At 38.2% G+C, this 14264-nt stretch overlaps 1 protein-coding gene across 15 annotated transcripts in view; it reads left to right on the top strand.

Moving 5' to 3' along the window:
* FHOD3 (formin homology 2 domain containing 3) overlaps positions 1-14264 on the top strand; it is a 368504-nt gene that overhangs the window by 251114 nt on the left and 103126 nt on the right. For all 15 annotated transcript variants that reach the window (XM_085573656.1, XM_085573657.1, XM_085573660.1 and 12 more), the window contains exons 8-10: positions 2544-2638; positions 6751-6894; positions 8702-8934. In XM_085573656.1, the coding sequence (XP_085429782.1) occupies positions 2544-2638; positions 6751-6894; positions 8702-8934 (472 nt within the window). The remainder of the gene's footprint in view (positions 1-2543; positions 2639-6750; positions 6895-8701; positions 8935-14264) is intronic.

Consider the following 14264-nt stretch of genomic DNA (forward strand, 5'->3'; position numbering starts at 1 on the left):
TTTCCACTTTAAGCATGCTGGACTGGACAGGTTCTGGAAGGGGGAGCTCTGAAAGGGGAAGCTGAGCTAGATCTGCATATATGTCCCATGCTGCATGGATCATAGGTTGGAAACTATAGATTCTCACTATATATATGCAAAAATATTAACCCAAGGACAGCAAAGCAGTAAGCTAATGGTACAACTTCCACAGCAGAACTGCCTCATCCCAGGTGGAATAAGGCCTTACAGCTATGGATGGCCTTACAGCTATTTCCACATTCACTTTTTGGCTGTCCAGATTGAGATAATAATGGGGGAAATAGCTTTTGAAAGAAAGGTTTAACCCAGTACAAATGGGAATAGTTCTGTCAAAGTTATTGCCTCCTCTTGGCTGTAGTTAGGGAATAGATGAAAAATTTGGAATTTAAGCCTAGATTTTGGAAGTTTAGTACACAAAACATAAAGAAAGCCTTTGAAAGATAGATGAGCTGTTACAGGGCTGCCTCACTAGCAGGTGTGCCCAATCAACAATATTTTTAAAATTTGTATTCTGAAATAAAATAGCAGCATTGCTAGAAGAATATTACATATAATCCTTGCATGAAAACAGCAAAGTGACCATGAAATTAATATTATTATTTTATGCTAATGAAGAATTATTGAGACATTCAGGGGAAAAAACCCCACATGGATGCCACCTAAAAAAAAAAACAAGATTGTTCCAGTAAGAGTAGAACCTACCTGCAATAACAAAGGACTCTCACTGAAAAATTCAGTGGACTAAATAATTATGTTTTTATGTTGTTATCAACTCACTGTTTTTCCAAATGGCATTATTGTGAGTCAGACTTTCATGCTTTCCCCATTTTGTTTCTCTTTCCTATTTCCTTCCATTTTTCTTTTTTTTTTTTTCACTGAAAACCACAGGAAAACAGTTTTTTTACTGAGAATATCATTCCTGCTGATCATATATCATTTGCAAGCTGAGTGAATTTGTTCCACATGACTTTTGAACATATACTGCACAGAATGTCTGGCAATATAGAGAATCTGGTAAAGAGGTGTCTAGTGTATTTTCATTACAGACATTTATTTGAATTAGTATTTAATTGAGAATGCATATAGATACATCTGGAGAGCTGAGAGTGAATCCTCTTCTTCCTTTGACTTTGCTTAAGATAAAAAAGTCCTGACCAAGTAGTAAAGATCAGAGATTGTCTGAAGGGGGAGAAAAAAAAGGAGGAATATTGCTGTCTGCACATTCATGTTTAGACAGGTTTTTCCATGCAGTGCACTGCCATTGCTTTGGAAATGCAGATCCTTGGTTAGCAGAGATTTTATGTCTGTGTAGCAGGGTGCATATATGATATCATCTTTATAAGAAAGGGTTGTTACAGGCTAATAGAGATTTTAGACTTGGGATGACCAACCAGTCAGCAAGAGGTGGCTGTGATGGCACATTTGCATTTTGCTACCTGATTGTACTCAAACTCTCATCATCTGTATAGTGTTCAGGGGATGTGGACTGTTGGAATACCCTGCATGTTTCCCTCTGAAACTGAAAGACTGTCACAGTTACGTTGTGTAGTTAAATTGAGTGTATCTCTAGGCTAAGGTTAGCTCTCTGCTTAGTCCTCCTCACCTTTAACTCTACTCCAAACAAAACACTGAATTGCAGTCTTTTGTTATTTATTTCAGTTTTCCTAGATAAAACTTGGTACATACAGACATCTTGCCATTCAGTCAAGTGAGATAGGATGGTTTCACAAGTTACCTTCCCCACAAGAGGCTGAGTGTGGGTGGTGAGTTGCTTGCCTGATGTTTTTAGCACAGTAACTCACTAAACATTTAGGGTTCAGGCATCAGAGAAATATGCAAATTCAAATCAATATGCAAATCAAGCAAATATCTAAAAGCACAAATTCTGACCTTTCTTAGTGGAAAATGATATCTGAAATTTCTGTAGGTAGGTTTCCTATTAAAGTATTTTGAGGAAGAGCCACAGCAAAAATCTTTTCCCTCATTGATCATTTCTTTTCCCCAAGACATACAGTAATTTGAGAAAACTGTTTCTCTGCCACGATATTTTGTTAACCTGCCTTACCTTAATGCAGCACAACTCGGGAATAGCACTAGAAATAGGAGCAGCAGGCGCACTGAAAGCACAGCACGTAGGTCTCTGCTGAAGATTTATCAAATACTATATGAACCTATGATAGGCTGGGTAAAATTCCTGTCACCTGATTTTTAGAGTTTTGGTCAGACACACTGTGCTAACAAAGCTTCCTTCATCTTCAAGGGAGAGATACCTTTGCTACCTTTGTAGAGAGTCCACTTGCCGTATTTTATATCCTTGCAATAGGCTGGAATGTAGTTTTCACTGTCTAAATTAATTTAGCTTTCAGTGGAGTAGGGGAGATTGTGGACAAAGCTGGATCTTTCTGCTTAAGCTTTCACCTGGGCACATATTCCAATTTGTGCTACTTCTTGGATAAGTAGAAGCTTTTTATGTGGCTTTCCATTTTGATCACTGTAACCAATATTTTCTGCTTTTCCTCTAGGAGCCAAGCCATGGTCCAACATCATGGAGATACTGGAGGAGAAGGATGGGGTTGATACAGAACTACTGGTTTATACGATGACCTTGGTTAACAAGGTTTGTTTACTTTGTTAGCATGACTGGTGCAGATAATATTAGTGTTTTCAATTGTGTTGTGAACTTCCCTTATGAGAGTATATGATGGAAGAGACCTGTCACAAAGAAGTTGCAGGACAAGCTGTAATCAATCAACACAGTTACTTGTGCTGCAGCAGCTGGGAGCAGAGGTGTTATTTTGGTGGATGTTGTGTGGAATTGTGGTCTGACATGGCTCCTCTCCCAGCTCTGACAATGCAGTGCTAAAGGAAAACACGACCAAGTAACTCAACAGATCAACTAACCAAGGAGAGAAGAAAAGCAAGTGCTGGTGAAAAGATCACATGCTCACAAAGGCTTGTGTTGTGTACAGTTTTCTAGTTCCTATAGTTGAATTTTTTTTTTCTGTGATATAAATGTGATGAATTTAACAGGTCTGAGTGCTAGTAAAAGTGCTTTTGCTTAAAAAAAGTAAGGTTACTTTTTTTTTCTTATATTTTTTGATTACCAGATTTACACGTCATATTTTTCCAGTAAAGTCAGATATTTTCTGAAATATTGGCTTATGCTATTGGGAGGGAGAAAATAGAAAGTTCTTGAAAGTTAGAAATTTATGAGTGTAAATTCCTTAAAAATCAGCATCTAGTCATAGACAAATTGTAGGGGGTACTAAACTTAAAGAATATTTTTTTTAAAGAACACAGAAAACCGGCATACTCTTGGCAAACAAAATGATTGTGTGGTTTATGGTTATACTTAATAGGGCAGAGTATTAGGAAATATTATTATTACTCACTGTATTCACTTGAAGGTGCTGAGTTTGTTCATGGGGGCTATACACCAAACTGCCAGCTTATTGGGCTCTTGACTACATGATTGGAATTGTGAGTTGCTTTTTTGTTGGGTCTTTGTTAGTTTGTTTCTTTTTATAAAATGATTTCTTAATGACTGTTATTTTCTGGCAAATATGTCTGAGAGAGACTAATCTGTCCTGGTGACATTACTGATCTTACTGTACTTTTGCTTATAGTCACCCTTGCTCCTGACTCCACAGTAGTAAAGTCCCTCTTGAGTTTAAAAGACCACCTTACCTTACTGCTGTTCTCTTTCTGAAAAGCATCACCAGTTATATATTCTTCTGTGTGTAGCTGCTGTTAAAGCCTAGGTGACTAGTCATTAATGTCTCTGCTTTACATCTTCTTTTGTGTACTGATTCCTCGTTCTGAGATAGTTCTTTTCATCATTGCAGACTTGTAACCTACCTGGCATTTAACTTCCTCAAAGGTTTTCCCTGCTAATGCTTTTATATTATTCTGTAGTTGATTCCTTTAGTCTGAGTTTTTCAGTACATTTAAGGCTATTTTTAGGAGGAGGTAGTTCTTTAAAAACATACAAAAAGAAAAAGCATGTCACAGTCAAAGGAGCAAGGCGGTTATGAAGATCAAGGAAGAGAGGAATCCCACAAATCCACACTTATAATTATGATCTGGCTTATGGGCAGCTTTATGATGTTTTTAATGGGATATTTTTCATGATTATAGAGAAATCACCAAGCAGCATGTAACACTTGTAATTTTTTACCCCACAGAGAATACAAAGAAGACTCAAATGGTTTCAGCTTCTCTAGACGAGGAAATGTCAAAGTTTTCAGTGCAGGCAGAGTCCTCATGAAGGATTTGTCTTAAGAGGAAGCATGCTTGTACTCTTTTTTCTTTCTCGTGTATCCATTTACAGACACTTATCCATTTACTTCCTGCTCCAGAGCAGAAACATATCTGCCCAAACATAAGAATTACTCCAGTTCATTTATCCTCTCCCTCTTTTTTGTTGATGCTTAATCAACTTAGTTATGCCAATATTTTATTAACCCTCTCTTAATTTGTGAGGATTTAGGCATTAATGAATTTCTTAGATGAGAATGATCCCAGTGCAGATACTTCTGGTTATGCACAGTTCCAGTATTACCTTTGTTATTTTTCTTGGAGTCGTTAGAAATTGAATTTGATATGCTTTAAGGCTCTGAAAGTGCATCTGTGAGTGTAATGACAAACTGTGCAAAGAAAAAATAGTTTATTTCTATTGAGAGTTCAGTTGTCCAGTTCTGGTCAACAACATGCAGTGAAAATTGGATTTACACTGCTGTGTGATTTAAAATTATAATAACCAATAAAAGGCTGCTGACAGCAGCAGTTGCCAGTAAATACTACCTTATGCTGCTGTTTTTCCAGTCTACAGCTTGCCTTACCTTGGATTTTAAAAAAGCTATACTTTAAGGTGGCTGATCTGCATATCAGCATTAAGATAATATCCTGTTATTTTAGGAAGTAAATGCTCAGAAGATCGGACTGTTCCTCCACCATTTTGGAGATAAAACATCTTATCCTTCATCCAAATGCATGAAGGCATTTGGGTCAGAATAGTTGCTGTCCATGTCTTGCATTTGCAAGTGAAAGTCTCATAGTTGAACACTTTTCTATGATAATATTTCCACAACCAAGTTAAAGTTCCACTGAATGCTTAGTGTGAGGACTTAATTTTCCAAATTCTCAGATTTTTACTCAATGCTAGGTGTCAGTTTAGGAAGGAACAAAATAAGTGTGGTACCTGTTTTCAGCACTGTTAAAGTTTTAGTTTCATAGTCTTCAGTGGGTTCTAAACAGAGGCTTAAATGCTGTCCTGGAAAGAGACAAATTCTTAATTAAAGCCTGAACATATAACCTTAACACTTAATTGATCTTTGATCTTTGTGCTAAGAATTCCTGTTGTGGTGGATTTCACCAGTTAATAATCCTGTAATGACAGAAGAAGAAAATGTTGCTGTGGTGTGTTTAATTAGAAAAAAAAAAAAAGATTAAAATGTACATTGTCGGTGCACATATTTCAATGGCTTACATCACAGGAAAGAGATGCTTTAAGAAGACAGCTATATCAGCTGCCCATTTCTCTCTCATTAGTCATGTAATCCAGACCCATTTTTCTGTATGTAAAACTTCTTGGTGCAGGGAGGCAACCCAGAGGGGCTCCTGTTTTCTGCACTCTGCTGCTCAGAGACACCTTAGAAAAGATGGGTTCAAAAAAAAAACAGTATTCACAGAGCACAGTTCATCCCAGGCATGAGAAGATGTAGCTCTCCTTGGAGAGGGCCTGAGTTTTGCATCTCTTTCCCTTGCTCTTTCTCTCCTCTGCTGGCAATATAGAAAAATTACTTAGCTAATTGAATAGGAGAGAGAAAACTACTTCAGAGTAAACTTCTCTCTGGTGAGCTAATACAGAAAAACTGCGTTGCTTCCAACCTGTGCTCTCAGATATTTTGTAGCAACAGCTCTGCATAGACTGGTGCCTGTGGTGAGGGATGTCCTTGCCCTGCAGGTAGGCAGCACAGTGTGTTCAGTAGTTTCTGCTCAACCTGTGCAGGATTAAACTAGTCCTTCTGCATCATGCATAAGGATCGGTAAAAATCAGCATAAATTGACTAGGAATCAGTAGGAACCTGGAATAGGATTTAAGGAGCCAGTGTACCTTTAATAAGACTTTTTAATTTGAAAGTGAGCAGAGGAGTCGCTATCTCTGTAATACAAAGCAATTTGTGCTCAGGGAAGATGACTGTTGTTGCAGGTGTGGAGGACAGTAGGCACATGGTGCAGGATGTTTCCTGCTATCCTGACATCACACAGCTGTGCATTGGACTTTTTCTTCTTAAGGCTAAATTTAATGGAATCAGTAGGAACTGAGCTTTACTCTTTTTAGCTAAACGTTTTCTTTTTTTTTCCTCCCTCTTTGCTTTTATTCCTGTGTTTGATGGTTTAACATTCTCTGTTCTTTAAGTCTGCACTTGAATGCAGCCAGAAAGAATCCAACTGTGTATTTTGAAGACCTACATTTTCCATACTTTTTTTATAAAATAACAACATTGATTTGTTTTGCCAATTATTCATTTTTCTACAAAGTGCAGAGAGTTGTTTGTTAAAAGCTGTGCCACTTGTTTTTTATTTTCTATCGGTGTCTCTAATCCCACATCATGGGGTTTACTTTATTGAAATCATACATAGCACCACTTGCCACCCACTTCTAAAATCCTTTGTTTAATTCTTTTCAAAACAAACAGATTTAAATGTTTTTCTTTTGATTCTTAGACTCTGTCAGGATTGCCAGATCAAGACTCTTTCTACGATGTGGTGGACTGTCTGGAAGAGCTAGGCATTGAAGCTATTTCACAGAGACACTTGAACAAGAAAGGAACAGACTTGGACTTAGTTGAGCAATTTAACATTTATGAGGTAACATAACATGCCCTGTTTTATGCATCTTACAGCTTGTGCAAACTTCAAAGCTGAGAAGAGGGGGGGAATGTAACCTAGGTGAAATTTGGTTATCTCTCCTATTTTAAAAGAAAAACATCTGGTTGCTGTAAGTATTGTACACATTTGCATATGTGACCTGCTATGGCACATGGCTGCCTTTAATGCAGAGGCATTTTGTATTAAAGCTGTGGCATGGTCCAAGGCAAACCAGCACATTTACTAGCCTCCTTTCTGCAACTGCTAGTTACACATGGTGGAGCAAGTAGAAGTTCTTCCCATATGCAAAAGTATTCAGCTCGTCAAAAAGTGCAGCTGAGCTCAACTTCACAAGTACCACTTGTTCTGCAGCTCAGTATCCAGTAAGTCCATGTTTAAGAGTTTACACTGGACCAGATCCTATGTAGTTTTCAGATATGGAGTAATGAGTGACTCCACATTTACCACCCAGGTATAAAATATCTACTTCTGAAGCAGTTATATGTTAGGGGTAGGAAATCCAGTTTCTTAATAATTAGCCTTCTTTCAGATTGTAGGAAGTGTTGGAGCTAGGAGGTTTGGGCTGAAGTTGTAGTGTAAATGTGAATTAGTGTTCTCATATGACAAAATTAAATTACTTCATCTCTGCCTAAGTCCAGGGAAGGATTTGATAGATTTGATTCTCCATTTTCTCCACCAATTCTATTCCCATGCCACTTCACTAACTAGCAGAGTTAAGCTTTATATTCAGCAATTTTTAGGAAAAACAAGAGAATGAGAAGGCTCAATAATATTATTTCTTTTTTTTTATCATCAGAAGCATCATCGTATAATGCCGTTTTTAAAATATAGTGATTAATCTTAAGAGGATGGATTGGTCTTTTGTGCATGCTGCACCTACTGAAAGACTTAATTGCAGAATTGGCAGTTGCCTTAGCTGGCTGCCAGCTTTTTCTTGATGACCAAATTAAATTTAAACATGTCTATGCAGGTTCTTCCTTTTATCTGCCAGTCCTGTTTTTTTACCTGAAAAATCAGTTTTTTTCTCACAGAAACAGATTTTACACCCTAAGCAGAGATATCTCACTTCTCACTTCGTTTTTTTTTAAAACTTCTGGTAAGAATTACCAGAGTAAGAAGACTAATAGAAATAAGAAGATAGGCATTCTTCTGATGGCACACATCACCATTTCTGTACCTCTGCCTATTTGAGTGGATCTCTCTCATACAATGATTATTTAGATGTTAGACTGCATTTCAGATGAGAGCCACTAGATACTATGTTGTTTCTACCAGGGATCTCTGTCCTCATGTACCATAACAGGTAGTTCACATTAGCACATCAGCAGTTTGAAATACTTGGCGTTGCAACCATGCTTTAGTCCTCTGCTATTTCCAGCACACTCTAGATTGTACCTTCCACTTAATCACCACAAGTGTCATGTCTGAACATGAGGAAATGTTGAATCAGTCAATGCATGGAGTTTTCTCCTGTTAACATCACTAAAACCAAATCTTCACCTAGGTATTCTGTAAGGATATAAAGAGAAGGAGTTGTCCAAGACTGCTCGGCTTCCTTGAAAATTCGGTCCCACGTTAAAAAGAAAACAAACAGATTAGGAGATACATAAATATGTTAGAGCTGCCAAACTGTGCTAATGGATAGACAGTGACTTTCAGGGATAGCTGTAGAAACAGTGATGCTAACTGGAGTTAATCATGTTGAGACCAGGAAATCTTTAAGCGTAGGTGTGAAGACCTGTGGTAGCTGAAGCGGCCGTGTCAGCCTTCTTCCTTTGTTTCTCAGGTGACCCTGAGGCATGAAGATGGAGATGAGAGCGCTGAGCCCCCTCCCAGCGGGCGCAAGGATCGGAGGAGGGCCAGCCTGGGTGCTGGTGAGCGCAGGGGGCTGGAGCGCCGGCGGAGCCGCAGGCACTCGGCACAGAACGTCAAGAGCACTTTATCAGCCCCCGCCAGCCCCTGCGCGCAGTCCAGCTTCGTGCTGAGCCACGGGCAGCGCGTGGAAGAACTCAGCGAGAGGTAAGGGCAGGAGCTGAGGGATACTCCTTTCTTCTCCCGTCACTTTCTGCTCATTGCACTTTATTATTACGATAGGCTTTTGTTTGTCTTCCTCTTTTTATTGAAATAAAAATTATAAAAGCAAAAGCATATTCAGAGTTAAAACACCAGCACAAAAAAGAAATGAATTTGTAGGTGACTTACCTCCATAGCTAAGTTCTTTGCCTCCATCCATCCTCAGTAAGTGGACCCAAACCACACAACAGAGAGCATTTGGTATGAGGACTAACTCAGCCTAATTTCATCCATTGACAGATTTTATATTCACTTTGTACACACAACAGAAGATTGTAACAAGAGCATGGTAACATTAATTCAGAACTATTTGTCCTGTGTATGTTACAGTTCATTCTTATTTTTTTTCCTCCTCTTCATTCCAGCATAAATATTTGCCTTTGAGGCTACGGCAGAGTAGTGAATATATCTAATGTTTTATAATTAGCAAAAGAGAGGCAGTAATGGCTAGCTGAGCAGCAGTCTGCAACAGCGGAGTCAGTGGAATATGATGTCTTTGCCAATCCTACGATGGTTGGCTTAGGTTGTGTGTGCTTAGGTAAAAAAGGAACTCCAGATCCTCAGCGTGTCTGACTGCTGCACAAGGGGGCTGGAAGTAATTCACTACAGTTACATGTCTGATCAGCTCTCCTCCTTTGATGTCAGTGGAGTGCAGCAAGCACTGGTGGGCCTTCAGTTATCTAATGTGTTCTACACGCCTGAAATTTCGACGAAGATGAATCAAGCTCTGAGACTGGCTGTTAGTTGATGCTAAAGGGAATCTGGCTGACTAGCTCAGGTGGTGATACATAAAAGCTGCAGACAGCCAAAGCTGGACATTGCCCTCTCACTGCTGAAGAGACAGTTTGAAAAACTAAAGCGTGGTCTTTAGAAGAGCATATCTTGTATTAATTGTAACTTCATTGAAGGTTTCTCTTGGTTAGCAGGGGATGTAAACTTAGAGTCTTAAAATCCCATGTTGCATGTAAATCAGTCCTTCTTGCAAAGAGAGCTAGTTTGACTAAAGTTTAGTGGGTTCTGACAATATGAAAATGTAAAACTCCAGATAACTGAAACAGTAGTTGTATACCATATACATAGCACTTTATTTTCTTTTTTTTTTTCTTTTGGCATTTGACAACACATTAATGCTTGTTTTCCATCACCTTCCGTGGCCTGGTTTTTAGTGGGCTGACAGCTGAGTGCCCCACGGTCTTACAGGCTGATAACAAGGATGACAGTGCATTGAGGATGAGTTTAAAGCATCTCCAGTGTGCGTACAACTGGGAGCTTCAGCTGCTCTACATGGGATGCCTTGTACGTGACCTCGGGCCCTGCTTCAGGATTTAAGAGTATGACTGGGAATCTGTAGCCATGGAGCACATATTTATGGCTATATGATTTATATGATTTTTTTTTTCTTAAACTGATGAATTTGGATTGGAAATGAGGAGATGCTTCCACTCTGCAGAAATTGTTCATTCCCTTATGTTAATTAAACAAATAGAAGCCATCCAGGACAACAACTTCGACCAATATGTTTTTTCACTATTATAGTATGTTTGTTAGCTTTATTTTGTAGTCTTCAGTAACTTCTGATAAATTTGTGTTCGAGCTAATTTTTAGTGGGAGTAGAATACAGGTAATGAAACCACAACAGGTTAGTTTCAGAAGCTCCTTGAAATAATTTTTTTAACCAACATAACATAATTGCAATAATCATGCTACTTTTTTGATAAAAAAATTATCCTGTTCTGCTCCACACACTCTTTGACAGTGACATATTTTAAAGCATAATTTAAGTTTAAATACAAGAAAGAAATCTTTATCTAAGCAATGAATTTTAATTTTGTGTTGCAGTTATTTTCTGTAGGACAATAATTAAATTCTCTTAAATTCCATTTGGAATACCCAACTTGCTCACCCGGCTCTGTAAGGAAACAGGCATTCAATTATGAATGAGCGTAATTCTGATATTTACTTTGCATATTAGTTAAATAAAAATACTGCCTCAGCCCCCACCCCATTCTCCAGTCCTCTTGCCAGGTAAAGGCAGGGAATTATTTGTAGCTGAAAAATCAGATTTTTTTTTTTTTTTTCCCATGGCACATTACAGACTACACAGTATATTCAGGATTTGGGGATGTAAGTTCTATGCTCAGTGAAATTGTTTAGGTTACCATAAAAAGAAATAGTCAACAGTGGATCTTCTATAATTCTCATTTTCTGGTAAAGTGTTTCTGGTAAACAAGCTTTTCAGATAAGCAGATTCTGTCCTTCACATTTTTAGATTCATTATCTGCCCAAATCTGTAGTTGTGGTAGGAAGAGGAAAAACAGCCTTCCTGCTTTATCTTATTCCAGTAAGTCTCAACTTTCAGTGAAATAGTCCAGATGTGTGCAACAGTATCTCTATACCTGATAGTTAAATTGAGGGGAAAAAAAAAAAAGATAAAAGAAAAAGCCTTATGGCTTCTATTCATTAATGCTTAGGCAGAAAAATAGTGAAGTTGAATGTGTCCTTTAAGGTTTTTGCATATTTATAGAATGTTAATTAGGCTCACATGGAAAGAGGTTTTCTGGAGTCAAATTTTCAAATTTGAGCATATGGTCTTCAATGCAAAGTATTTATTGGTTTCAAGGACTTAAATAGATCTATCTTGTAGCAATCTGTATTTAAATTCTAAAATCCTGTGTTAGAATATGATGCAGGCATCACCTGATTTTGTCAAAAAGAAATGCTCATTATGACCCTGTTACTTCCACTGTTAATGTTGTAGACAGGAATCTATACAAATGGATAAAAATTACTTATTATCTCTGTTAATTGAAAGTGACTTCTGTTCAGCCATGAAAGAACTATCTCCTGCTAATGACCTTCTGGTTCATAACCCTGGTTCCTCTTAAGAAAATAAAAAGAAATTGGCAGTAAGTTTTTACTTCTAAGTGCTGTATTTCCTAAAAAATAGTTACAAAATGGATTTCAGTCTTTATTCCTTCACTACATTTTCTTTCCCAGTAGGAATTGTAACAGTACTAATGATAATCTTAGCGTGTTGTTCCTGCTGAAAACTCTAAACTTTGTGTGTGGCTGCAGATGTCTTATGTCTGGTTTTGCAGTGGATTAGATCCAGTGGAATTTGTTCTGATGGACATGGGTAGAGATTGAAGTCACACTCTCACACTCTACTAAATTTTAATTTGGGAAATATTCTAGGTTATTTTTGGACTTCTGTACCAAAATCAGGAGAAGGTTCAAGTTCTTTCCCATCATTCTCCTTCCCACAATGTTCATGTTTCTTTTCTTTCTAGCTCATCAGCTGTTTTGGCAATGGCTTTGCTTTTGTTTACCACATCAAACAGGTTGTCCATAGTCATCTGCTTTGTGTCAACCGATAAGTCTTCCAAAAAGAGAGAAATCTGTGGTGCTGGTAAAACAATAAAAAAAAGACAATATTGGCTAAATTCTGTTCTGTCTCACAATGCTCTATATCCAGAAAAGTTGTCTGAAGTCAATGGAGTTGGCCTGATCTATGCCAGGCTAATTGGGAACAGACATTGGGGTTTCAAGCTGGGAAAAGTTGACAGTAAATGCTAAGGGCGACCGAAAGGAAAACTTGCAGGCCTTTTTCATCCACTTGGCATTCTTTTTGCAAACTAAATGTATTGCTTTTTTGCCTGTGGTTCAAAACAAATAAGGATCCGAATCTGCTTTGTGTTAAAATAGTTTTCATGGAGACCAAAGCCCAGCCTGATGTGCCTGTTACTGAATAAGTAAGTAAAGAAGTTGATAACAGCTACTAACCAAGAAAGGCTGAAGGTTGATTTAAAGATCTGTACCTACTCCAGCATACTTAAGATGCCTGTCCTGACCAGCAGCAGGTCTGCATTGCTAAAACTTCTTTCTCTTACTGTGATGGCACAGAGCACCAATAAGCCTGGTGGAAATTTCGGTCCTGTTAACATGATGTCTTAAATGCTGTGCTGGAGGTACCTCCTAAGGTTTTCTGCCCTGGTTCAAAATGAGTGCTTTCAGTCTGTGGTCTAGCATGCTGCTTCTTATGCAGTAGACTTTTAAACACATTCTTTCATGGGTTGTGGTTTTTGCTTTTTTTGTTTGTTTTCTTTTTAAAGTAAAGCTAGCTTATTCCAGCCACACCATGGATAGAGTCAGAGTAAAATGCAAGGAGTGGCATGGGACTTGCACTAGATTTATGTTGTTATTGTATGCAGTGATTTCTGACTAAATAAGCATTAAAAGGCAAATTTCTGTCTCTCTGTCTTTCAGTCTTATCCTGACTAGGTTTCAGAGAGTGAAAGGCAGCCTGTTCATAAGTTATCAGTGCTGTTTTCCACATGGCTTAGCTTCTCTGAGTTCTGTACATCCAAATCAGAAACCAGTGCTCCTCCCACTTTTTCAAATTAATGTTTCACCTTTTGCTGTGCATTTCCCTTTCTTCAGTACTGCACAAAGACCATACTCATGTCTTGCCCTGGGTGTCCCATCAGAGCTGTGTCAGCCAGACCTTAGCAAACATATTCAAGTGAGCTTCTGGGAGATTTACACTGACACCTCTTACCAGCATTTGAGTGAACAGCTCCAGTACTATGGAATTAGTTACAGGTCAAAGACTGAGGTTTATGAAGTTGTAAATAGCTAGGATTAGGTATTTTCCTCTCTTTACTAGACTCTGCTTTTTATTTCCATAGCTTTAATTTGTTTTATTTTATAAAAAAATCACCAAAGAATTGCTAAGACTGTTCTTATAACACTATCAGCTCAAGATAACCTGGCCATGGTTAGCACTTTCTTTCCAGTATTCCTGTGTTTGACATCTAAGAAATGAAAGAACTGATTGCCATCTTAAGAACGTACCAGAATGGAGCCTGCATTCTACATCAGTGACCAAAGCTGGCTTTAGTAAGCTTTCTCTTAGTAGACCATGAGACTAAAAAGATATGAGGAAGACCAGCTGTTCAGGTGCACCTGAGGCTTCCAGATTTTTCAATTTAAAGAAAGCTGGCCTTCAGGAGAGCTATATTGATAAAATAAAAACAACCGACAAGCAAACAGGGAATTATGTATCCATGAACTTGGCTTTTTTTAGGATCCTGTCTGGAAGCCTGTTAGGACTCTTCCTTTGAAAGAGTAGCACAAGGAATTGCAAAGTTTCCCACACATTTCTAGCCTACCCCGACCCAGCTCCATTGCACTGTGCACCCTAGGTTCAAGGTCTTTAACACCCTTTATGGTCCTAGAAAAAAATGGGGAAATAGTTGTCTAAATAAAGGAAAGCT

Source organism: Lonchura striata, chromosome 2 (assembly GCF_050655825.1).
Source record: "Lonchura striata isolate lonStrDom1 chromosome 2, ASM5065582v1, whole genome shotgun sequence".
NCBI classification, from domain to species: domain Eukaryota; kingdom Metazoa; phylum Chordata; class Aves; order Passeriformes; family Estrildidae; genus Lonchura; species Lonchura striata.